This window comes from Chiroxiphia lanceolata, chromosome 4 (assembly GCF_009829145.1).
Source record: "Chiroxiphia lanceolata isolate bChiLan1 chromosome 4, bChiLan1.pri, whole genome shotgun sequence".
In the NCBI taxonomy this organism is placed as follows: domain Eukaryota; kingdom Metazoa; phylum Chordata; class Aves; order Passeriformes; family Pipridae; genus Chiroxiphia; species Chiroxiphia lanceolata.
Window position 1 is genome coordinate 46,450,213 of NC_045640.1, and position 26,089 is coordinate 46,476,301.

Sequence of the window (26,089 nt, forward strand, 5' to 3'; positions counted from 1 at the left end):
AAGAAATAGTTGTTTTTCTTTTGCCTTTATTTTCCCTAGTCTCTCTCTTTTTATTGACAGCTTAATTTATAGGTTATATGCTATGCAACGCCCGTATTCTTTCTTCAGATTGTGTTCAGAGCACACCAGCTCCCTTCACTTTGTCAGGAACATTTCCTCATCTTCTTTTTTCAGTGCGCTGACTGCTATACATAATTATCTACAGCGCTGCAATGATTTGAGTGCCTTTGGAACAGTGTACTTTAAATACATGTGATTTACTTTAATTACTCAGTGTCAAGTTTAAACACGTTCCTACAGTGTTAACACTAGTATTAGCTGTGCTAAGCAGGTTAATCTGACTTTTGGCTGTTAATGGGTACAGCTGTACAGATGCTGAAGATAGAGAGGGCACCAGGGAGTCAAGGTACCTCAAAGGTATTAATGGATATATGACATTTAGTTGTGGGCAACTTGACATACCTGCAGTTTGGGGGTTCCAGGCTTCAAGCTGCTCTTCAGGCTATGCAACTTCAGAGAGTAGTAGAAGATTAGGAAGGTCTGTGGTGGTGATTTCATGTCTGCTCCACTAAGTTCTCTGGGCACTAGACTAGCTTGTGCTTTAGGCAGTGGAGAGGGCAGTGTGTCATAGCAAACAAGTGGAGGTGGATTAGAAGCAGCCTCTGAGAACATCCTACCAAGTGCAGCAAGAGCCCTGTGTCCCTGTCCCCGCCCCTAATGCCTCACACAAGAGTATCCAGGGACCACAGGCTTCTGCAACCAGTGTATATTACCAGGTTGTGCATGTAGACACACATGCACAGAACCACTTCTGTTGCTATATAAGTGCTTAGTTGTTCATAAGAAGATGTCACTGTACATGTTTATTCTTCCCAGCAAGAAAATCAGCATTTGGTTTTATCAGCTTTGTCCTCAAGGTGGCTCTTGGCTACGCTGGGCTCTCTGTGCTGTGCACCTGAGTTCCAAGCTGTGCAAACAGGGTTTGGCTCCGGCTGTAGCTGCTGTAATGATGCATGGGAACTGAAAACTGAGACTGGATGCCATTTAAATAGCCATTAAGAGCTGTATTTTTCTGGGTGCTACCCTCCTTTCTAGTATCTCTGTTAGGCTGCGATTTCTCATGCATTTTCCATATGTTATAACCTTCCAATCTTGCTTCATCCCTCTCGAAAAAAGGGGTCTTAAGGGATTTCTTAGGATCTATCTGGCTGGGGATAATCTTTAGCTACAGCAGTACTTTGCAATTAGGTGCATCAGAACTTAAAGGTATTACTGGATTAAGGATGAGTAGGATATATTAACTTAATTTTCAGTATTTAATATTGAATAGTGGGATTTTAGAAATGCACATATTTAGAGCTTTTAGAAGTGGAGTGATCCTGAAAGCAGTCTGTAATTTGTTACTGTATTTGCATCTTTAAGCAGCATAAGTGTCAAGGTTGTTTTCATTATGTTATTTTTGGGTTCCTTTTTCTATCTGTGTCTATCACAGAATGTCCTGGGTTGGAAGGGATGTTAAAGATCATCTAGTTCCAGCCCCCCTGCTATGGACAGGGCATTCACAACCTCTCTGAGCAACCTATTCCAATGCCTCACCACCCTCACAGTAAAGAATTTCTTCCTAACATGTAATCTAAACCTACTCTCAGTTTGAATCCATTCTCCCTTGTCCTATCACTACCTGCTCTTGTAAAGTCTCCGTCTTTCTTGTAGGCTCCCTTCAGATACTGGAAGGCCACAATTAGGTCACTCCAAAACTGCCTCTTCTCCAGGCTAAACAGTTCCAATTCTCTTAGCCTTTCCTCTTAGAAGTATAATAGGCCACAGACCATATAACCATAACAGACTTTTCCACATTGCTGCTGTATTGATTGTTGAAGAACAAGGTTCCTCTTAAAACTTTTTGACCAAATATTTGCATAAGTTCATGCATCTGTGTTAATTGCTTTGCAAATGAACTGTGATTATAGTCTCCCTTTGACCTCCAACGCAACAAAAGTGAACAGAAAACTTGTAGGTAATTGATTAAATCTTTTAAATTTTACGAAGAATTGTGTATATGTTTTAGAAGGGACATTCTTGCTGCATAAAAATAATTTCTGCTGTTCCAGCAGCAGATGCTGAATCCACAGTGACTTGTTCTTTTCTGTCTTCCAGTCTAGAATAATGTATACTATCTTTTTCACCTGAATTACAGAAAGGATATATAATGCAGTAGTTTCTGGGATGACTTCCAGCCATTTTCCTGCAACATCCTCTTAAAAATATGTATTTTGTAAAGAATACATAATGCAAAGGAAGGGCTAATATTTTGATGGAAATGGACTTTGAAAATTTCTTTGTAGATTAAAGTGCATTTTATAGAAATTAAATACCCAGTACCAGCTTCTTAAAGAAAAAAAGTTACATAATTGAGGAATCTGCTTCTTAGAAAGCAGTCTGGTTTTCCCCTTCTGCAGGATAAGCAGCATTTGTGTGAGCTAACCACTTCATGATTGAGAGGGTGAATATTTTGTTTCTTTTTCCTTAACATCCCTTACTGTTCCTGAATCAGGTTGCCAGAAAAAGAATTGTAATCCTCTTTTCCTCTAGGCTGAAGTGGTGGTACAGAGTCCAAAAACATATAAGAACATATAAGAACCAGAGCTGTTAAACACATCAGATGAATATCCTAGTTAATTTTATTTTAGCTTAATTGCCTTTGGAGTGTGTGGTTTCTGAGGTGGGGACTCATCTGTGTTGCTGTACATAGCACTGTGGGACTCCCATCCAGAACAGGGCCTTTGGGAGCTTTTACAAGTCATATTAGTCTTCATTATTCTCTCATACTGATTGTTGCCTCTTTAAACATTAACATCCTTTTATATCTTTCTTGTATAGTGTATGAAGAGCCAACAATATTGTGAATGATTTATGTGAATTATTTTTTCTGGTTTGTTTTTTTTTTTTTCACTCAGTGATGCTTTTTTGCTATGTCTTCCCCATATTATCTGCTATTCAGAAATGCTTTCTCTATGTGAATGGCCAGTCTTTGTACTTGAGCAGTTTCCAAAGCTGTTAGCAGGACCTGAAGGCATTTTTGTTGAATAATATATTTTTGGCTGCTCCATGCCACTGTTTTTTGAGGTTGGTTTTTGTTGGTCTCAAGGATTACTCCCTTGAAACAGATCAAAATGAAAAAAGTCTGGAAACTTCTGCATCTCCAGATAAAAGGAAGATTTCTTGTGTAAGGAATAATGTCTTATTTGTTAATAGAATCAATTTTCAAAGTTAAATAAGACTCTGATCTTCCTTCTTACTATGGAAATGATATTTTTTACAAACAAAGTATGTCAGGTCCTGTTGAGCATTTCTCACTTGTGTTTTTAGGATGTGAAGGACAGCTTGATGAGTGGAAGTGCAGCTGGGCTAAGGTTACCAGAGGTGTTACTGAGGATTCATGTTTTCATCTATTTGTCATGTCAACTTTTTAATTTAAGTAGGGTGCATAGTTCATTTATTGACATATATTTGCACAAACTTTTTTAAGTGAACTGCCATTTATGGATAATTTGCCTGCAAGGAAGGGAAAAATCTGGTATTTCACTACAATAAGTTTACTGAATTTTAAGAATGGAAAATGGATTCTAGGTACAACTCATGCATTTTAAAATTAGCAGGAAGAGAAGAAATTATTTTAGTTTGAGTTTATTTTGACTTTTTTGTGGCACTTCTGCAGCTTGACTGTCTCAAATCTTGAACTGTTTCCTTCTGGGTTGTGGTTATTTCCTTTCAGGTACTCACAGGATATTGAAGGCCTTCTCAATAGACAGTAGCACTTCATTTTGGGAGGTGCCAACCTCCTCCTCCTTTCTTTTAATTGATCTAATTCTTACATAGTGTATGCTGAAATCAGATAATTTGCACAAGGTTTAGCTTCCACCTTTAAGAAACAGTGTAATGAACACCTGTACAAAAGGAGAAGCGTTTTCATGGTAAGGGAGGGCAGGTGCTGCTAGAATGGTTTGGGCTACCCATATGTATGAGTCACTGTTCTTTCTGACAGCAGCACTGGGGTCTGCTGCCTTAGAGAAAAGAGCAAGAAATCCAGAGCAGTTGAGGTATCTGTGCCCTGCAGAAAACTTTTGCCTTATTTTGTATAAGCTCTTGACATACATCCTGAAGCAAGAGATCTGAAGGGCCTGTTCCAACACTTGCTTGAGCTTTGAACGTATGTTTTTGTGATTGTTACTTGTTTAGGTAGGTTTACTCTTCCTTTTTACCAAGACCTAACAGAAGGAAACAAACAGTGAACTCTAATTCACTGGTATGAGTGTCATGTTGTGCTTTTACATTTGGAGTCCATCGTGGTGCTTTACATCTACCTTCTGGAGAATTATGAGAAGTATAGCTTTCTTTTAGGAATGCTCTTCCAGTCTTTGGAAAGATGTGGGCAAAAGGTAGTTGTGGCACAGACCTAGAACAAAGTCTACCACTTCAGTGGCCCTCATCTAGAAGTTCTAACTCTATGGATTTATAAATCTTATCTTCTGTTTTTAGAGAATATTATGATGATTACTATCTTGGTATATTTATAAATATATATTTTTAAAAAATCTCATTTCTTGTTTGGCCTAGTTCCCACTTGCTTCTTTGAAAAAAGTGCACAGGTTGCTTAGTAAGCCAGGAGTGAAATGCCTTCCTTTCCCAGTTCTGAAATAGTCATGTTTCAGTTCTTCACATTTCCTTTTTTTTCAGTTTGAGAGGAAAGAGGAAGAAACAGTCTTCTCTTTGTTCTAGATGCTGTGCCATACTTAGTGTGTACTTCTGCTATGTTTCCCTTCAAGAAGAGCAGTCCTTTTTTGTTAATCTGTTGACATACAAAGTTTCACCTCGCTGAAAATGAAGTTGCACTTCGGTGGTGCTGCTGGAATTGCTGATTCTCTTTCCACTTTCCAGCACTGCATTACTATTTCAAGATAACATGTCTTGATTTGAACACTCTGCTCTGGTATAACATCCGATTGACTTCTGTAGTGATGATTTAATAGCTTTCATGGTGTTTTGTTACTCCAGGTTTTATTCGGGCTAAGTTTGTTTTTTATGACCTCTCTGATTGCTGAAGAGCTAAATGTTTTATGGGAGCCTCTAAAGCAATTCAGAATTCTTTAGTTTGTTGCTTATATTCGAGTATGATTCCAGATTATTTGTATTATCCATGCAGTGTTTATTGTTTTGATTTGTCACTACTCCTTTAGTCTACCGACTTTATTGCCCATTCCATCAGTTTCCTTTAGGTATTTCTAGCTTCTTCTGTTTTCTCTGGTAATTAAATAATATAAATATTTCCTTCAATGTGGTACGTTATTTAACACAAGTTGCAGTGTATTTTATCATAAAGGAAACAAGTTGCTCCTACTTTTAAGTGGCTGAAGTATTTTGGTTCTGATTCCATGACTGCATAATTTCTTTAATCTCTTACTGAGGGACTCGTGCAAGGATTTATGTGAGCTGGTGTGTATATTGTGCTGCCTGAATTGCATTTCTGTATCTTTATGTGCTTGGATTTCTTCCTAATGTAACTTTAGCTCTGGATGCTCATTTCATAGGGCTTAATGTTAGGATAATGAGAGCTTCTCTCATTTCTCCTGGTCCATATTTTAGAGTTCAGTGCTATCATCCTTATCTTTTGTCTATACTTAGTTGTGTGTCTTGAAGTAGCTTCTTTGGAATGTGGCTTTCAGCCTAGATCTGGCAACATTTCATTCCTTTTTGTAACGTTGATTTAGGCAAGGAGTTAAAAGTTTCTAGTACACTGTGTAGCTAATCAAGTAAGAAGGACTGTGGGATTTAGGATTGGTGCTTCTATGAAAAGTATGGTTTCGATTTATACCATCCCCTTTGCCAGGTTTTTCACTATTTCACCTTTTTTTTAAATGCTATAACCATTTACTAATATTAAGACCTCTTCAAATGAAATCAAACTCATAAGTTGTCAAAGAAACAAATTAACTTTTTCAGTTTTCACAAAACGCCTTAATGAAGTCTTTTGTTTTCTGATTTTCAGCTCTGCCGTTATACAGAGTTGCTTTGAAAGTTTTTGTACCTGATGCACACAAATTTGTTTACCCTGTACTACACGTAGAAGTTTAACAACATCAAACTGAAAAGAAGCTTTTTTTTTTCTTGTTATTCAAATGGACAGAATAACAAATAAGATCTCCGTAGCTTGTAAGTAAAGAATCCAAAATATATTTTTCATGCTGCCCTAGGAAAAATAGTTGCAGAAACATGTAAGAAGCGCTTCTGTTTCCATAGTGCATCAAATCACTCATCTTCTTTCTGTTCCTTTGCCTTGAACACTGACCAGTCTTACACTTTACTGAATATTTTTCTTCTCTAAATGTTGATTAGGTAATTAAGTTTGTTTTTAAGTTTAGGATTTGTTTGTTGGATTTATTTTTTTCTTTTTTCCTATTCTATGTTGTACATTTCTGGTTATTAATGGCAATTTCTACCAGTCCTGAGACCAAATACTATTTTGATCTCTACTACATTCTTCCATTGTCCATGGATAACTTCTCGGATTGTTGTACCAAAATGGTCTTTTCACACTGTATACTCTATGGGACAATAAGCCAGGTGTAGTGGTCAGAGGTGAGTGGATGGAGAATATTATATTCTGTAACTTCTCATGTATTTGGTTCTGTTTGTAAGTAGGATAGCCAAGCTGCAGTTGTAATTATTTTAATGTAGTTTTTGTGTATTATCTTTGATACTAATATGTAATTTAGTCTGTAAGCAAACATGTAACTGTTACAAAAAAACTTTAGCTAGCTGGATAATTCCTACATACAAAAGTTCCCATTGCTTTTATCTCTTGAACTGTAGCTTCTAGAGCAGTCGTTCATACTCATTTTCTTCTAAAAATGAAGCCATGTTTAAATACTGAAAGCGATGAGCTTTCAGTCACAGCTGAAATCTGTGCAGTCTGTGAGTGCATGGACAAAACATTTAAGAAGATTTTTGCCAAGCTGAGCAGATGAATCGGAAAGAATGTTAATGTTCCGTAAGCAAAATATACTGACTAGAAAGTGAGAGAGGCAGACAAGCTTAATTTTACATTTTTATGTGGGTGTTAGGACACAAACTCTGCTTATGAGACTACTTACTGTTCCCCACTGCCTCATTCGACAGGATGGATGACTATGCTCTAGGGAGGAATCAAGACTGCACAGTGTGGCTGTGCTGGACGCTCTTTCTGTACAGAACTGCTGTACCAGTTTTGCTGTGGTGAGATGGGGCTTGTTCTTGCCACCAGAGAAGTGCTCCTGGCTTGACAAATAATGGGAACAGGATGCAATTCAAGTTCTCTGTGGCATAGGGCACCTGATTGGGTCAGAAACCTTGTTTCCCCTTGAACTGTACTACACATGTGCTTGATGTTATTTAAGTTCAATGGTAAGACTTTGCCAAGAGTTAATACTCTTGAAATTTAAAGGAACTTGGGTACCTGAGTTAAATTTTGTTAGCATCAATGATCAGGTGTTTTTATGGCAATGTTTAGAAAGGAGAAATAAAATTGCTTTTTGCTTCTTTTGTTTCCTTATGAGATATTAAAAGTCTAAAAGAATTTTTGTACAAATTATATTTAGAAATGTCTTCACGTATTGTTTGTGTAACTTTTATTTCCTTCAAAACTGTTGTGATAGTTCTGAGGTCCCTGTGCCTTCATTAACCTAAGATTTAAGGTTGTGATTTCTCTTGTGTAGTAGGAAATTGATTTTTAACAATATGTTTAAAAATCCTCTCTTAGATCAGACAGTTTACAGTTCAGGTTGTGACAGTCCTCTGTGGGTTTATTTGCAGCTCTTTGCAACTTCCATGCCCCAGATTTTGTCTTGCTCTTTTGCTGGTCTTGAAGCACAGCATGTGTGTTTGTCTCAGATGTCCCATTTCACCCTAAGAGGCTCCATCATAAACTGCTCGGTGATGTGCACTGGACTCCACTGCTGCGTTTGCTCCTTCCAGCAGTTCCTATATGCTTTCCCATTTTTAAATAAAGCAAGTGTCCTGCAGATAAGATTTAGTTTGTTGTGCTGTCCTTATTCATATACCGAATGCAGAGAGGGAGTCAGAGTTCCTCTGAAAGCAGTATGGTCATAGCAAATGCACATACATGCAAGTTGAGTTTAGTGTGCCTGGGAAGTCAACCAGATAGTGGAGAGGAATGTGTTTTAATATAAATAGACCCCTGTAGCATCATCTTTTTTAGACTTACCCCCGAATTCTCCTTCAGTCCTGTCCCTTATTTGCTAAGGTGTCTATTCTCTTTTCCCTGAATCTGTCTAATCCAAGTTGCAGTCCTCAACAACCTACAGGTTAGACAGATGGATTTGGATTTATCAGATTGGCCATACTATGCATTTCTTCTAAGTTTGAAATGTGATAGAACTCTTGGGTCATTCAAGTCTCTCCTCTGAAATGCCTAGGTATTAATGTTTCTTCTCAAAGAGAGTAGAGGAGTCCTATATTTTGTTCAAATACATAACACACACTCATTGTCTTACAGATGTGGTGCAGTTCTTTTAGTATAATTTCAAAAATCTATATCGAGATAAGCAAGAAGAATTTCAGCCTGAAGGATTTGAAGTTGGCAGAATTACAACTGGAAACTGGTGTTCAAGTCATAGTTGTTAAGTAACCTTTAGCTTCCTAGCAGCTATCAGAATTGCTACCAGCTCTGTCTACAACTGGTGTATTGGAAAGGGTCCAGTATTTCTTGGGTGCAGCTTGTTTTGCTTTCATGTGGTGCTGAGCTTAGACCACCTACCTTGAGGTCTTTCAAGATTAATTTCATGGCATAGGGAACTTTTATAACTGTAGAAATAGGTAATGGAAATGTAATTGACCTGACTTATGTGATGAGATGATCTGATTCAGCAGATCAGATGCAGTTTACATTTCTTGTGGCCATGGGTTGGTTCTTTGTTGTGCTGTTCAAAGTTTTTCAGAGATGAATAAGGAGATAAGCTTGTGTTTAGTATCGTGTAACTTACTCCATCACACAGGCCAAGCGCCACAGATCTGATGTGCATCTTTTGTGCCATGACATGAGCCCACTGTCCAGACACTTGAGGCTATCCACCCAACTTGTTCTGTTGAAGGGGCAATCAATGGAGGAGAGAAAGGAAGGGGAGGGAGGTAACATAAGGCAAATACTTGTAACCTCTTCTTTGTTGGACACATTTGAGCCTGTCAGAGACTCCATTTTCTTTCTAGAATTGTTCCAGATGCCCCTCTACAGTTGATTATGGCACTGGTATGGAGTCTGAAAATGGTGCTTTGGTACATATATCTCTATTTAGAGTATACTGCACATAAAATTGAAATAGAATTGCATTGCTTTTGTGGTATTTTACATATACTTTTTAACTCTGGAGAAAGTTTATACTGTTTTGTACTGGGGCTGCCGTGTGTGGGAGTGTTGTAATTCTCATGTGTACGCACATATGCACATGTATGTTTATATTAGCAACAAAAATGAGACAGTTCTCAGGGTAGGTAATGGCAGTATTGTTTTTACGTAGTTAAAGCCAAAGTGGTGTTTTTATTGGTGCATGAAGAGACTTCGAGAATGGACACTTCTCTCTGGGTATTTTAGTGTTACAAGTTTATGAATAAACTAGTAAATTTCTGCTAAATGAAGTAGGCATTTCAGTGGTCACTAATTCATTGAAGCTATTACGAATAATCTAAGTATTGACTACTAAGTTTCAAAAGTCACAGGCTTTAGTCTCATGAACGTCTGTTTGTTTCATCTTTCCCTTTTGCAGGGGAGAAAGAAAAAGCAGTCTCATAGACTATTATTAAAAAATATTAAATGGTTTAATTAATGGTTAAAATTATTTAATTATCAAACAAAAATCATCCTGGGCTTGTCTTTACTTACAACAGAATGTAGCTTTAAAACCAAACCAACCAAACTGTATTTATATCCTCCTAGGAGACTGGAGTAAGAAAGGAAAAAACCCTACTTCCATAGTGTTTGTCTTATTTCTTAATTTATCCCTGAAAGGCAGACAAGTGCTGCGGTGAATAGTGCTGATGAACAAACTTGAATTTTGTAGAATATAGTGTATTTTATACTGTATAGGTAGCACTAAAAAGAATTATTAAAAATAATTATTTAAGTAGCCGGGTGTTTCAGTTTGTGCGGTGCCAGTATATGGATCTGTGACTGAAGAACATGGAAAGTTTAGTTTAAGATGAAAAAAATCAGACAGAACTGTTTTTCAAACCTTCGAGTACTTTTGCTTGTTGAAAGTGTCAGGCTCAACAGAAGATTTATTAGCTTCATTTCATGCTTTCTAACTATTTGCTGTGATCATTAAATAACAATCAAGGCTCTTTCGGTGTGATGAGAGATCGCTTGTTATACTTCAATTTTCACTGGGAAGAATAAGTATTAGCATTTAAATGGAAATTGCTAATTTCTTTTTGCATGTGTCCTTAGGGCTCAATGCTACCAGATGCTGAGTCACCCTAGTTATGATCCAAGAAAGATCTGTGGTTAAGCTGGGGTTTGTTCAGGTATTTGACTGTTGCATGCTGAAGCAGGGCCATAATGCTGACCATGTCTGGAGGGAAGATGGAGACTATTCCAGCGAAGGTCTCAGTGAGTGCTGTTCTGCTCTGGAGGGTATGATGGGTGACATGAGGGCAGTGGTTGTAGTCTGCGTCTTGTGAGTAGAGAAAGCCTTGTTCCAGATTTTATAAAATGAAGCAAGTTACTTGTTTAAAGTCCTTTTTTCTGTAAGCAGTTTTTTTAGGAGAAATACAATTTGTGGTTGTAAAAGAATAAGTCAGGTCCAAGCAGCATCTCCCATCACAGTAATGAGCAGGCGGATCCATTATTTTTCTGTTTTTATTGTCTTTATGTACAAAGAAACACAGGTGGCTTTTTTCTCTTTAAAAATTAAACTTAAATTTCTGAGCTGCAGAGAAAGATGTCTTTAACGTGGTGTTTGAGCTTTCATAACTTTGAGCATTATCCTTGATGGCTATTCATGAATGTGTTGTGTTCAGGTATGAAAAGGCAGGACTTGCCCTTCAAACCGCGTGTGTTGATGTGAGTCAGCTTCTTTTGTGTGTCTGTCCAAACATACTTCTTGGCTGCAAGATATTTGTCTTGGTGCTCTGTAGAAAAGGGGCCTAACATGTGAAATGCTTTTAGTCCTGGGATTAACATGGGATCTCTTTCCTCTTTAGCTTTCTCCCACAGCCTTCTGCAGTCGTTGCAATGCAGTCTTCTACTTTGGGCATGTGGTTCTTCACGGTGGCATTGGCAGGAACGTCTGATAATTCAGGTGCACACCACAAGCTTTGGAAGTCTTCCTATGCTGATTTCTCCTTACTACAAGCAACATAATGTGGACACAGAACAGTAGCCTTTTTACTGACTGTCTGTATCTTTGGTCCCCTTTTGTACCTTTTGTAGAAATGAACACTGTTGCTTTTTCTTCTTAAAGTTCAATTGTGGTTTTTTATGACTAGAGTTGTTTTTTCTAGGTGGTGGACTCTTTCTTCTCATACTTACTGTTCATCCAAAGCCTACCTGATGAGGCTAATTGCTGCCTTTTTGTTTGTCTTTTTTTTTGTTTTGTACTGTTTTTCCAAGGGTAGGGAAGGAATAAGATTTTTACTGTGTATGAGGGCTCTTGTAAGTCTCTTGTGGATATACAATGAAGATTCTTTCCGGGCTATAGGAAAATAGAAATCTCTGAAATTAGATTGAATTTGTCATTTGTACATAGCTTTTTATCTGACTGTCATGAAAGTTCAAAGTTTAATTTATAATACAGCGAAAATTAACTTTGTGTCAAGCTTTATGCTAAACTTCTATGTAATAATTTTGGAGGCGATTTTAAAGAGCATGACTTCATTGAGAGGTAAGAAGTCATCTCTGAAAATGCATCAACTCTGGTCTTCCTTTATCTTTACGTCTTTCATACATGAAATGCAAACTTAGGCAAAAAAGACTCGGGTTTCCATGTCTCACAAACCTGTTTATTGCCGGTATGCTTTAGAGATTTTTCAAAATTATGGAGTTGTTTTTGTGTTTTTTACCTAATTTAGTTACATTTAATCATATGTTTTATAACTTCCCCCTGTAGTGCAATTCAACTGCTCTTATGCTTAAAAGAACTGTATGATTAAGTGCTTTACTTGATTGGTAGCATTGAACAGTTTCTAATTTTAACATAATAGTTAAGCTATTGTCAGCCTTGCACAAAGGCACAAAATTTTGAATTGGTACCACATTTTTCATGGAAAATTTTCACACATCTGACAAGCTATAATGTAAGTTAAGCAAAACTCTTTTGTTTTGGAAGTGCATTGAAAAGTTATACTCTGTTATGTTGCAACTCTTACTAGAATTAAAACACAGTAGACCATAAAATATGAATGTCTATGTGCTATGCTACTGTCTCTTATAGTTATTATGTATCAGAAATCTTTGTTTTCCACAATACTTTTTCTATTCCTGTCCCACAAAGACAGCTACACTTTTGTTCAGTGTAGAATAATAGTTTTTAATGCTAATTTAGAGACAGAGTAGCTGAGATTTGTTACAGGTATGTTATAGATACAATAGATAGGCATTGGTGGCATTTTACTTTTCCTTGCAATAGCTTATAGGCCCAAAACTTGGACAAAGGAGTTTTTATCCTGTGTTGCAATTCTTGTAGTCTAATAATTTCCTTTTTACAACCAAAGCAGGCTTTGTCCTGATACTTTATTAGTCTGAAATGTTTTAAGATTAGGCTTCCATCTTTATGGATAATAAGCTTATTTCTCTACTGCTTTGTTCCAGACTCCACAGATCCTGCTGCTTTGGATGATAAGTGTTTCCATAATTTTAAGCACTTATTAGACCATACATGATTCATGTATTAGTCCTCTTAAGCAACTTGGGAAATGAATTGTGGCAGCAGAAATTCTGTCATTAGGTCAGCTAAGTTTGATCTTTTGAGGGCTGATCACATGAAGCAAGTTGCAGAGTTACAGCCTAGATTAGAAGTGAGAAACACAAGCTAATTCAGTGAACAAGAACTGTTTTATAAAATAAACGCAAATCTGCCCCCTCGCATTTATCCAGTAAATAAAAGAAGCACTTTTCCATTCTTTTTGAGGACATAGAAGAGAACCTGTGAGTTAATTCTTTCCTCTTCAGTTTTCCCATACTTCTATGCATGTATATTGCTGACTGAAGAGGAGTGTGTCAGTGAGGAAGCTGTTTTTAATTGTCTCGTCTTAGTACTTCATGAGGAAATTATTTTCAAATCCCCAAGCTTATTTCTTTGGAAATAGCAATTTATGTAGCTGTGTCTGTGAGAGTTAGGACACCTTGGGTCCTGGGAGGGGTACTCTAGGCTCTACAGAACAAAGGACAGTGATGCCTGTGTTAAGTCTGGATGAAGTCTTTAGAAGTAGAAATAAAGTAGCATTGGTATTTAATTGACCCACAAATGTAATGGTCCGTCTCTGCAAACCAACTTACTTCCCTTATTAAAACCTCAGGTCAATTATCGTTTATACAGGTATTTGAAGCAAGTTTCTACAAAGCTTTGCTTCTCAGTAGTTACTAAAAAGTTACACCCTTAGTAATTAAACTTGCCAGCATTGGTCGTCATAGCAAAGTCCAGACACTGGAAGACATGGGTGGTTGGCTCTGGGCAAGGAGCAAACTGACAGCAAAGTTCATGTCACCGGGTTTCTCCCCCTGCACCCTCGTCAGTTCCCTGCAGTATCTTTATTGTGACTATTCCCTGTATCCCTTCTCCTTATTCTCTTTTCACATTTCTATTTGTACACCTTGTTTCTGGCTGATGTACCTCCTCTAAAAATTAGGTATCTCTCTTGCCTTCCACAGATCATTTTACTTGCTGACACATGGAAAAGGCAGGCAGACCTGACAAGCTGGAAGACAACAATACAGGGCTTGTCTAAGATTTATAAAGTACATGTTGTGAGGAGCATATTATTTACAGCAAAGTAGCAGTGGACTTAATTAGAATAATTAGACAGTGCTGTTATCTTGAAATTTCATAAAAATACCATTTTAGACAAAACCAATAACTTTCTTCTTTGTTTCTGTTAGAAAGAAGCTCTGTTCTCTATGCTCCTGAAAATAGAGAAAGGAGGCAGTGAGCATGGAAAGCTGGTGATCATCTGACTAATCCAAAAAAATCTGTATTGCCTTGAATAGTGATATTCATCAGTACAGGATTAATATTTTCTGTGATGTTTGTCAGGATGGTGAACCAAGAGTCTTTTTGGGAATAAACAGATGCAAATGCAGGCACCTGAGGAAAACCTACACAGTGCTAACAGATGTGTAGATTTTTTTTTTTTTTGTAGTGCCAGTTGTTTGTAGAACAAGTCTCATATTTCTTTAGTCATGTAGTTGTAGTAGATAGTGAACTCTGGAGATGTTTATTAATCCTGAAGTTAAAAGGAGGCTAAAAGAACTGGGCATTCTCCTTTTTAAGAAAAATTCTTAAATTAGTCGAGTACCCTCAGTTTACTTTACATGTGAACTGTGGGTTGGCGTTCTTTGTCTGTTTCAGGGTTTTCTGGACATCTGAAAGATTGACTAAAACCTGTTAATCATCATTTTAGTAATCTGCTTGCTGCTCTAGAGTGGGTTCCCCCCACCCAGTCCCACCCAGAACTGTTCTCCCCACAGTCCTTTGGGAATTAAGATTAGATTAGATTATTAGGAACTAGATTAGATATTACGAAAAAGTTCTTCACCCAGAGGGTGGTAGAGCACCAGAACAGGCTCCCAAGGGAAGTGGTCACAGCACCAAGCCTGACAGAGTTCAGGAAGCATTTGGACAATGCTCTTGGACACATGGTGTGATTCTTGGGGTGTCCTATGCAGGGCCAGAAGTTGGACTTCAATGATCCTTGTGGATCCCTTCCGATTTAGGATATTCTGTAATATAGATTCTGTAATTACCTTCTTTGATGTGGATCCTTCCAATGGCCTGGAGTTCTTCGAGAACTGGTCCAGCATGGTTCCTCTCGAGGCACAGCTGCCAGAAGACCTCCTTTTGTGTGAGTTCTCCACAGCTTCCTTCAGGGCACATCCACTTGCTGCGGTGTGAGGTTCTCCATGGACTGCAGTGTGGATATCTACTCTGAGGCTGCAGGGGGCACCTCACCACTGGCACCTAGAGCACCTTCTCCCTCTCTTCCTTCTCTGACCTGGGTATGTTCAAGGGCAGTTTCTTTCACACTCACTCCCCTCTCACAGCTGCTGTGAGAGTGTTTTTTACCCTTTCTTAAATATATCACTGCAGAGGCACCACCAACACAGTGCTGACGGGTTCAGCTTTGGTCAGCGCTGGGTCTGTCAGAGCCAGCTCTAAGTGGCTGTGTCCAGCACAGGACAAACCCTGGTCCTCTCTCAGAGAGGCTACTCCAGCACTACCTCCTGCTGCCCAAACCTTGACTCCTGCACACAGTCCAGCTTGAAAACTAGGTGGGTGAAGTCTCCTATTGGTCACATTGAGACTCAAATTTGTTAAAGGCAGGGTTAACTTCACCTCCCAAAATGAGCCTCTGCTGTAGTGATTGACATCTGCTGTACTATATATACAGTGCTGTCAGGCTAATTTGAAATACAGCCATCTGGAGCTTAGCCTCACTTATTTAACAGTGCCCATTCCAGAAAGCCCCTTGGGTTCATAGTGTGAATATATCAGTCATTCTGCTTCTATCCAGCATGTAATTGTTCTGCAATATATTTGTAATTTTTTTCCAAAATCATATTTATGTGAAGAGAAGTACTTATCTCTTCTTTCTCACTGTAAAACAGCCTAAATTTGCAAATGGCTATCTTAATGTTAAAACTTATCAGAATTGGGGATAGTGTAAAAATAGATGTACCTCCTCTGGCTCAAAATTGTGCAACTTACCTTTTCACATTTTACATGTAGTTTTTTGGAAATATTTTTAAAACATGAATTTTGGATTTTCCATTTTACATTATCTGTCCTGGAAAAACCTCTGCAGAAGTTAGACATGAAATATTATCTGAATTTCTGTGATTTGAGCTCTCAAAAGAACGACTCCTCAGTGTTAATAATGATACTGTTTACTCAAGCCATATGTCTCCTTGTAAGAAACATATTACTCTAAAAAATTTGAATAGTTCAGTTCTGCAATAATTCATGAGTTTTTCTTGAGAGTTTTAGCTGTAATTAAAGACATAGTCTATGCCATTATAAAGTAGTCAGCTCCTCAAAGATGACATAAGTATAGAATGCAATAGTAATTTGTCAGTGTGCATGAAGAGCAGCTATCATTTTTGGTATACACATTTAGCATTTAGCACTTACACATTTTGACTACTGTGAACTTCAGTCATTTTTATTGCATTATGCTTTACAGTCTGGTGATAACTTTTAAAATGTACCTAGATTTTATTTGGCATTGCAGCAGTGATAGTTGTTAATACTTAACTAAGCAAAAACCTCTATAATGTTAAAAGCAAAGTTTTATGCTAAGTGGGGTAACGCTGTCTACTCTAAAGAAAGCCTGTAGTCCTCTAATGTAAATAAAGCTGAGGATATCAAGTATTGCGTTAAATGGGTAAGGAAAATGTCATGCTGTGTGACTACTTACCAGAAATTTTATTTTCTGCCATTCTTCTTACCCCAATAAGTCTCTAACATTTTCCAGAGGCTTCAAAGCTAGTACTTTAGCTAATAATATTTTGATTTTGGTATCACAGCCAGAATAGTAATTTAAAAGTTCACGAGTATGCTTCCACTCCCTTTCTCTAAGGGATATTGCTAGGAAGCACATAGTTTCCTGTCTATTATTGTGACATTTCCACGTCTGTTCTTTTTTTTAGGATTAGTTGGCTCTATAGAGCCGTTCATGATGGGTATATACTGTGATGCAGAAAGCACAGAGGAATCCCAGGAAGAGAACAGAGACCAGTCTATTTGCAGAGGAGGTGGGATCTATTAATACAGTTACCAATGTGCCAAAATCAGTCCTAATCTGAGAAGAAAATTGTTCTCTGAATACCTCAGGTACCATCAAGAGTGCTGAAAGTGAGGGTTTTTTTCCAGGTCCAGCTCTCAGGGCTCAAGGTGGTGCTACCACTTATGTTTTTCCTTTGTGCCACTGTATCTTGTGCTCCTTTCTGTGGAGTGGCATACTTAGCCAGGAGGTCACTCCTTTTCCCTGTGTTAATAGTGTTCTATATACCATGTGTTAAGTCTGTGAAACTTGCTTCAAAGATACTAAAAAGTGTTAAGTCTACGAAGATTTGTACAGGATAGGCTTTTTGTTTCCCTTTTGTGTAGATATTTTAGTCTTGCTGCAGGCCAAGTGCACAAAACAGTAAATTTGAATGCTTACTACAAGACAACTGTAGTCATTTTTTAATCAGACTTAGGTGACCTAACTCTTGTCCAGCATGGTCCTTCTGAGAACATCATGGGCATGTCAAAGACATTATTTGGCATGAGGTTGCTGCATCATATTCATATCAGCATGCTGTGTGATCTACAGAGATACATTTTTTTTAAAGGCTTCTGAAAAATGTCTTCTTGTTTTGAGTCTCTGTCTTGTTGCTGTAATGTTCTTGTTGTGTTTTCTGATTGTTGACCCCATAAATGCTTATCCTGATTTCCCATACTTGGTAGCTGAAGCAAGGAAGTGTTGTCAGCTTGTGCTGTTTAAATCAAAATTTACCATGGGTCTATTCACAAAAGTTTACTTAAATAGAAGCACTGAAATTATTTAGTTCAACAATTCTGCTCAATTTTATTTCTTCCTTCTTAGTTGTCACTTGCCCTTGGGTTTAACAGTGAAACGAAACTGCCTGAGAGCCAGAAATGTCTGAGATTCATTTATTACTATTTCGTTTAAGCCTACCATCAAAGTTAATGGATTTGTCTTTTTCATACTTCACAGTTTGAAGACCTGAAATCTAAAATCTGGTTTGGTGTCACAGAGTCGCAGAAACTTTCAGATTGGAAGGGACCTCTGTAGACAGTCTACTCCAACCCACCTGCTCCAAGCAGGGTTGACTAGCGCAGATTGCCCAGGGTCATGTCCAGTCAGGTTTTGAAAAGCTTCAAGGATGGAGAATCCACAACCTCTCTTGGCAGCCTGATGTAGTGTTTGATTATTCTTGCAGTTAAAAAAAAAAAAGTAGGAAAGATTTAGTAGCAACAAAGTAAGAACAAGTAGCTTTCTTAATGTCTGAAACCAAGTATTTCTGTTGAATTGTTTCAATATATTTATGGTTGGTGCAGGAACTTCAAATTTGGCAGATGTTTGCACTGGATTCAGTGATTTGCCTTTAGCTTCCCCTGTGGAAGTCCACCTCATTTTGGATGAACTGTAAGTTTCTGAAAATTTTCATTTCCAAAACTGCCAAAGAACTTACTGTCAGGTTACAACTGAAAGTTGGACACTTCTTTGCTGCAGGAAGTATTTTTTTCAGTTGACTTCCTGAGGGTACCAGTTATGCATCAGAATATGCTACCATATATTAAAATGGTGGAAATTGAGAAAGTTATGCAAATGCACACCAACAAGTTTTCAGTCTAAGTAGTATTTACAAAAGTTTGGAAAGCAAATGATACTGGAATGTTTCGGCTTGGCCATCAGTTGTTAAAGACCTATTCTAAATCTACAGTCATTCAACGTAAATAAGGTGTTGTTAGTGAAATGCTTTGAACAATAAAGCAGTTAGCAAGGGTGATTTTTTAAAAAAATCCTGTTGTCAGAGGCATATTCATTTGAAATTAAGGAAGCACTTAACATGAAATTACTGTTTCACACTCTGTGTAGACTCAGGCATTTCATTGCCAAATGCAGATTTCAGCATTTAGAAGCATCACATTCTTCTCAATCCTTGCTCCATGAAGTTTGTTGAACTATATGAGGATAGGCAGGGGAAGGCAGCTAAATACTGTCAGACTTCTCACCCTGATGTGCTGAGTGGAACTATGCAGTAGGAGAGCTTGTCATAAAGGTTACGTTTGTTAGTACTAGAAGACAGCTTTGAAACAGTCTCTTGGCATACTTTGCTGTTGGCCTTCTTGGGCATGTCAGAAGAACTGGTCTTGAATAGGCAATAACATCCCTCTCCTCTGTATACTGGTGAAATTTAGTTTCAGCCTCCTCTCTTAGTAAAGTGCTTATTTCTGTATTTTCATTCTCTATTACAGGGTGAGATTATATAAAATACTGAAAAGTTCTGTGTGTGTTCCTGCTTTGCTTGAAAATTTAAAATGGCAGCTCTTTAATTGTGTAGAGATGTCAATTTTTCTCACATTAATGCGTCTGGAATCAGTTTTTCTGTACTTTTCCCCTAATTCATGTTTCTTTGCCCTTTATCTTCTTTCCATTTCCTCCTCTGCCATATTTGCTTTTTCTTCAAGCTAGGGTTTTAGTTTACTGAATTTGGATGTTGTCAGACTTATCAACAGTCAGGTTCAGTTCCCTACTTTGGAAGTGCAAAATCTTAGAAGTCTTTGCTGATTCTCCTGTCAACAACTCTAAATATAAGTTGTTTTGTTTTTTGTTTGTTTGGGTTTTCTTTTAATGCAGGGTCCTGTGGACTCAGCACACACACACAGTTACTAAGTAAGGGTCTGGAGTGCATCATTTTGAAAATTTCCTGAAAGACATCTGTATGATGTACCCCAGGACTGCTACAGTATATGCACAAAAGTGCACTAAGTCAGAATTATGGTTACTTTGAAAACCCTCTCCAGGTCTAGAATAAATGCTTACATAAATACACGAGACTTCAGAAGTATCAGAGGCACCTTTGTCAGCCCCTCTTGTTACAGCCCTCTGGCTAAACTCTTCTAGGTCATTGAGCTAACCCAGACTTTTACAGTAGTTTTATGGATTAGCATTGCCCGTGGCAGAAATAAGGGGAGGTGTTTCAATGTGTGGCCAAAGATACATTCTTCTTAGAGGATTAGGTTTTTTCAGTCACTTTGCTTTTCATTCTGTTAATGCCTGATTTATTGTTCCTAATTCATTTGATCCTGCCACGCTAAATTTAATGCTATTCTATGTTATTGAAGCAGCCAGATCTTTTTTAACAAGTTGAGGAATGACATCAGTATGAATTTGCTGGTGTTTGTATATTGCTTAAGCACAGCTCTATGCTGCAGGTTGCAGTACTGCTCTTGCTCTTGTTCCTTCAGTCTTTACAGGTGTTTGCTAAGCACATATGGAGGTGCAGTGAGTCTTCCTATTGTTTAGAGGGGTGAAGACTTTGAGGAATGTCACCAGGTCCTGAATATATTTGCCTTGTGATCTTGTTATTGCCATATGAATATATGCCGGTGTGTATCACAGCTGTCAGATGAATAGGGTTTACAAGCCCTGTTTCTCAGGTACAGTCTTGTGAGGGAAAGACTGCCTTGAGCATGGCCTTACTAGTGGTGAAGGTAGTTTGAAGAACTTTATCTGTAGCAATGCAGTATATCAGTGGCCAGTGTTTTATGACTGCAGTCCAGGGTGTCTTAAGTGTTTGGAATGGATTTGGATGCCAAGTCCCTATTTTTAATGTTTTATTCTGTTCGTGTATATGCTGACGGTATTCAGTGAGGTTTGCTACACACCAAACTTAAACACCTTAATTCTCCTGAAGGATTCTTGATGTTTTTCTTCATATTAGAATAATCTCCGTCTGTAACTCTTCTGTCTCTTGTCCTGTACCAGCTCTACCTCTGTCCCGTTTTGTTTCTTTTCTCTGCCTGTCATATTCTCTAGAACAGCTTCCTTCCATGTTTCTAAGTACCCATATACTTTGAGAAAGTCATGTCTGAAACAAATCCTTATTTTCCCCCCTATTTTCTTCCACCTCTGGTCGTCTCCAAAGGGTTGAAGTGTACCTCTGCTTGGCAAACAAGGAGAGGTTATAAAGATTTGAAGTGAAACTGCCTGAAAGAATCAAGTCTGTATCAGGTGGAAGTTGAAAGAAGTGCTTGTCCTAGCTGGTCTGAAGTGAAGAGGATTTGGTACTCAATGCAAGTGCAGAAAGAGTCCAGATTTTCACAATTCAGTACTCACAGTTGCTTATTATTCCTACAGAGTGCCGAGTGCTTTAGATAGACTGATAACTCTATTATTGTTATTATTGTGGTGCCTCCCTATTATACAATGCATGTGTAAACCATTTGAGGAAGGAAGGTTGGCTGTGATAATGGTGGTACCAAGTAGAGCAATTGATTATGTGGCTGCAGAAGTGTCCCTTACTTGGGATTTGTGCTACCCAGTCTACTTTGCTGAAAAGGCAAAATGACAGGAGCTGAAGAACAGATTAATGAAGTAGCGTTGATTTTTGCATTCTGAAAAAGGCTAACGAGTAATGCAAGAAGGGGTCTAGAGATATTATAGGCAGGTAGTATTGTCTTCCTTGAGAGCAGTGATGATATGACATTTATTGAAAAAAGTATGTGTTTGCAGTGGAGCATGGCAGCACAGCGCAGGATTGAGGTGAAGAGCAAGGCACTTTTTTTTGTGGTTAAGAAATGTGATAGCCCTTCTTTGTAGCTGCAGTTCAACAAAATGCATTAGACATGAGAATATCAAGGTCAGTAGGGCTGCTCACAAGCGTGCTTAAAATTAAGCATACTTTAGAGTGATGTAACCATACTATTTTTGGGACTTGGAATAGGCATTTTATCACCTAAGCTTCGCAGGAGTGAAAAAATATAAGTAAAATTTGAAAAGTTCAGATGAAAAGGAAAAGAGCTAAATTAAGCTTGAAAGACTGGAGGTAAGGGGTGTAAGTAAATGCAGAGGGAATTGACTTTTCATCCATTTAAAATCATATTGTTACTACTTTGGTGGCCTAAGAGATCATCAAATGTGACCTTGAGGATTCTTTTACACTGCCAGACGAGAGTAAAAATCTTTTTTTCCAGAAAGGAAAAAGGAGATGGCTCTTCAGTATAAATACGCAAAAGATGATATATGAAAGGCTTCCTGGCCTGCTGCACATTTGAAGAAAAATTATTGTTATAGTTATATATCCCTGAAGCAGAATACCATAACCTTGTCTGCCCTGGTTCAGTTCTTCCTATGGGGGCAGACGGTGTGGATGTTAGTGGTTCTGGATTACTTGTCTCTCCTTTGTCACATCACAACTTTATGGATTTGATTGGATTCATGATTTTTTTTTTTACCTTGCTGTTGTAATTCAGTCTAATGGCAGCCTTGACATTGCTGTGGCTAATGTAGTGATCAACCCTGCCAGACAAGTGCATGAACTGAAGGTATTTGCACTAAATTGAAGTTACTAGGAATAAATAATTCAAACCACAGAGTAGTCTGCCCCCATACTCTGAGCTCAGTGGTTTACTTTTCAAGGATAATGTGATTTGTCTTCCATTCAAGTTCTTTATTGTTCCTACAATACCTGTACTAATCCTTATCTGAACTAATAATTCTCCATGTATCTGCATGGATAAGGTAGTCTGTGTTTTCCTTTTAGCCATCAGTAATTGCATCAAAGATTTGTTTGGGGTAATTTACCTTTCTGCAGCTGTCACATATTGTATCTGTCATCTTTCCTTGAGAATTGTTTTTGACCTGTGCTTGCTGTTGAGGTCAAGGAAGTGGATCTGAAGTTGCTTGAATCGATCTCCCCTTAAAAGGAGGCACTGAACTAGCAATGTCACCCGTCATGGTAAATTTATGGCGATTTCCTACCAGGTCTTCAATAAAAACAATGTACTGTTTACTTCAGTGCTCTTGGATGGTGCACAGTTCAGCTCTGTTTTCCTTTTGCGATGTTGTACAGTTTCCATTTCTACATACTACTATTTTTCTTTTGTCTCCACATTTCTGTATTGCCATCCTGATTAAAAACTGAGGCAAGGCTGGTGTGAAGAAAACTGGTGCTGCCAAGTGGAGAAGGATGTTCCGTCTTCAGCTAGCGTTCAAGGCAAGAATGAGTAAAACATTAAAAACACATTATTTCTTCATGAAGGAGTACGTCTTTTCTATCCATAAATTGCAGCTAGTTGACTGCAGCAGTGAAATGTGTGTAGAACTTCTCAGATGAAGCATCTCTGAAGAGCAAACTTAAGATGGCGAGGTACCGGTCTAGAGTCAGTGAGTGAGCCAAGGGAAGCTGAAAAACTGACTGCTAGTTGATGGCTTCCATGTTGGCAGAAGAGCAAAGTGTTATATTCCAGAGAGAGCAGCATAATTTTTCAGGTATTGAGGAAAGACAAGCCTGGAATTTTACTCTGCAATGAGTACAAGCAGTGATTTGAGTTTTTTTGGAGGACGCAGGGAAGGGGACTGGCTTATATAAATGTCTCAATATGTAAGGACCATTTCAAATAATTTACAAACCAAAAAAAGTTCTCAAAGATATCTCCAGGAGACTGTTATTCATAGATACTGTTCTTTTTTTGTTAGGTATCTATTCTTTGAATAGAGGCTTTATACAGTGCAGTAATGTACTGCACACTGCATTGAGATAAGAGGACTGACACTATAGTATTTTCAAGCATATATTTTGAAATGTTGTCATCAGAACGTATTTTTAAATAGTTGCCTGTTCTGTAGGATACAGATTTTTGAATGGCATGTTTCCCTTCTATAGTCCTTTATTTTCCTTTGGTCACCCAAAAAGTAAGCACTTTACTCTTTTGAAAGCATTCCTTTGTGTTTTGAAATGAAACCTTCTGTATTTTCTGCTGTTTCAGTAGCGTTTTCAGCTCATAACTTAATTTGATTATTTACTGACCGTAGAACATTGTGATCCATCTCCGGTGCTCTGCAAATTTGGTTTTCCTTGCCTTTTAAGAATACAATATTGTTCTTGTCTGTTTGATCTTTATTATGTAAAATGGCAAGAACATTTTGGCATAAATTCAGAATTCAGTTTATTTGTTTGATTTGGGCAGCTCTGTCCTTACACAAGTAGTGGACTCATGGCAACTTTCAGCTGACTGCCATCTTCAACAAAATCATTACCTCTTGCTGTGCTTATGTGTCTGACATAAACCAAGCCAGATGACAGAAGTGACTGGCAAGGCTGCCAGCTGTTCTGGGGAATAAACAGAGGAGCTTGTCTTCTTGTTGTGAATACAGCATTAAAAATCCTATGATGCATATCAGTACCTTTGAATACCTTTCGAATTCCCGCTGTCAGCCCTAAAGTAGCTGCTTCTCATGACAAATAACTGATTCTGTGCAGAATCCCCCAATTTTCTATACACAGTCTACTTTTACTTTCAGGAAGGTAACATGGGAGAGGGCATAAGGGCCAAAAACCAAGCATGGAATGTCACCAAATCCAGGGAAATTGGGCTATTCATTTCTGAAACGCTTTTGAATAGATTCGTGCAGGGAGCTGGACTCAATAAAATAGCCCCTTGCTTTAGGAGCTCTGTTCCTAATAGCAGTGGAAAAGGAAGGCAGAGCCTTGAGAACCTTTCCAGCTGAGAACTGACTATATTTGAATCTTATTTTTTTAATTAATGAATTCCAGCCTTTACTAATATTTTTACTAGTAATTTTTGATGATCATATTACTCTTGCTACTTCATTATAGTAATAATTATTACTCTAGTAGACTCTACTTAGGGGATTAAGCACCAGGACTTCTGTAGCTAAATATTTGCTTTTGCAGTCACTGACTTTCCCAAAGTCATAAGCAAGTAGGTGTGTGTTCTGCTCTTGCCTGAACTCCTGCTGTCAGCTCCACTGGAATGGTGGGCTCTCTAGTCATCTGCCCAGGAGTGAGGCAGGGTGTAGGCTGCACTGGCATCTTGGCTTACATTCACTGTTAAACAGCACAGTCAAGAGCTCGTTTCAGTGTGTGGTCAGTCTGAATTAACCTCCTTCAGGGAAGACTTCCTTCTGTGGCCTGGCTATTGCAGGAATGAGTGCAGGGAGTTTACATTTCAGCAATCCTTTGCCTGCAGAGTAAATCTCACATGTTTAAGAAAATTTTGTGCTGAAATTGAACAGATAATCTGATGCTGAGAGACTGCTGTCAGTTAGCAGAACCATCCAAAAACCTGGGTGTTCATTTTGCAGTTGTAGAGTTGTTCTTGTTAAGCAAGTTTCTTGTTAAAAATGTAGGCAAAGCAGACCTGTGTAAAGAGACATTATTTTCTCAGAAATATATTATTTCGTGTATGACTGTTGGTTAGTTTCTTGTCATCCATTGCCGCGGAAGTGAAGGATTTATTTTACCTGACAGAACACAGAAAAATAACCTTTCCTTTGAAAGGAGGGGTGCAGATTCTGTTTGCTTTTTAGCAGTCATAGCCAAAAAAATCTTTTGTGAGCAACTTTTCCAGTAGAAAAAGACAATTTTTTTTTTTTATATGGACAAAAAAAAAAATGCTTGATTATAAAATCAGAAGGATCGAAAGACTGAAATAAGACATTAAACCCAAACCAGCAACATATTTATATACTGTTTGATACTTTTCTAAAAATGGAGAATTGCTGATCTTCCCCACAAATCTAAAAGGTAAGTGTTTTAAGTGATGTCTTTTCAAATGATGCAGTATCCTCAGGGAGCTAGATGAGAACTCTCATCAGTGTTCTAGAAATTGTTGGTCTAATTACCCAGTAAATCTTCCTTTCACGGATCTCTCTCTCTTTTGAAATCGTGTTGAGCTATGCAAGAAAACCTCTTCCTGCTCACTGGCAGGGAAAAGGTAGCTCCATCTCAAGAATCCTTCTCCTTTTGTCTGCCTGCACTACTGCAAGATGGTAGATGGGTGTTTTTCTCCTGGAGAGCAAGCAGATCAGAGGGAAAATAATTTATGACTTGTGTGCATTGTGGCTTCTTGCCATATGTGGCTGTATTTTCCCGTATAGGATTTTCTGTCTTTGCTAAGGCTAAGAGCATCTTGGAAAAGATGAGAAAAAGGGGAGGGAAAAGAGGAGTGTGACTGTTTGCTGAGACCCTTCTTAGCTGCTGACCAGGAATCCCTCCCTAAAAGCTGTAAGTACCATACTTCCACATAAGATTCAAGTTGTTGGAGGACACCGCTGAGGGAAATTTTCTTGA

At 38.1% G+C, this 26,089-nt stretch overlaps 1 protein-coding gene across 2 annotated transcripts in view; it reads left to right on the plus strand.

Annotated features, from left to right (window-relative positions):
* The window catches only part of TNKS (tankyrase), a 136,800-nt gene that overhangs the window by 34,315 nt on the left and 76,396 nt on the right, over positions 1–26,089 (plus strand). Inside the window, exon 4 of one of the 2 annotated variants that reach the window (XM_032685098.1) lies at positions 16,910–17,014. The exons of the other annotated variant lie outside the window; for it this stretch is intronic. Within the exon in view, the coding sequence (XP_032540989.1) occupies positions 16,910–17,014 (105 nt within the window). The remainder of the gene's footprint in view (positions 1–16,909; positions 17,015–26,089) is intronic. 2 annotated transcript variants of the gene reach the window in all.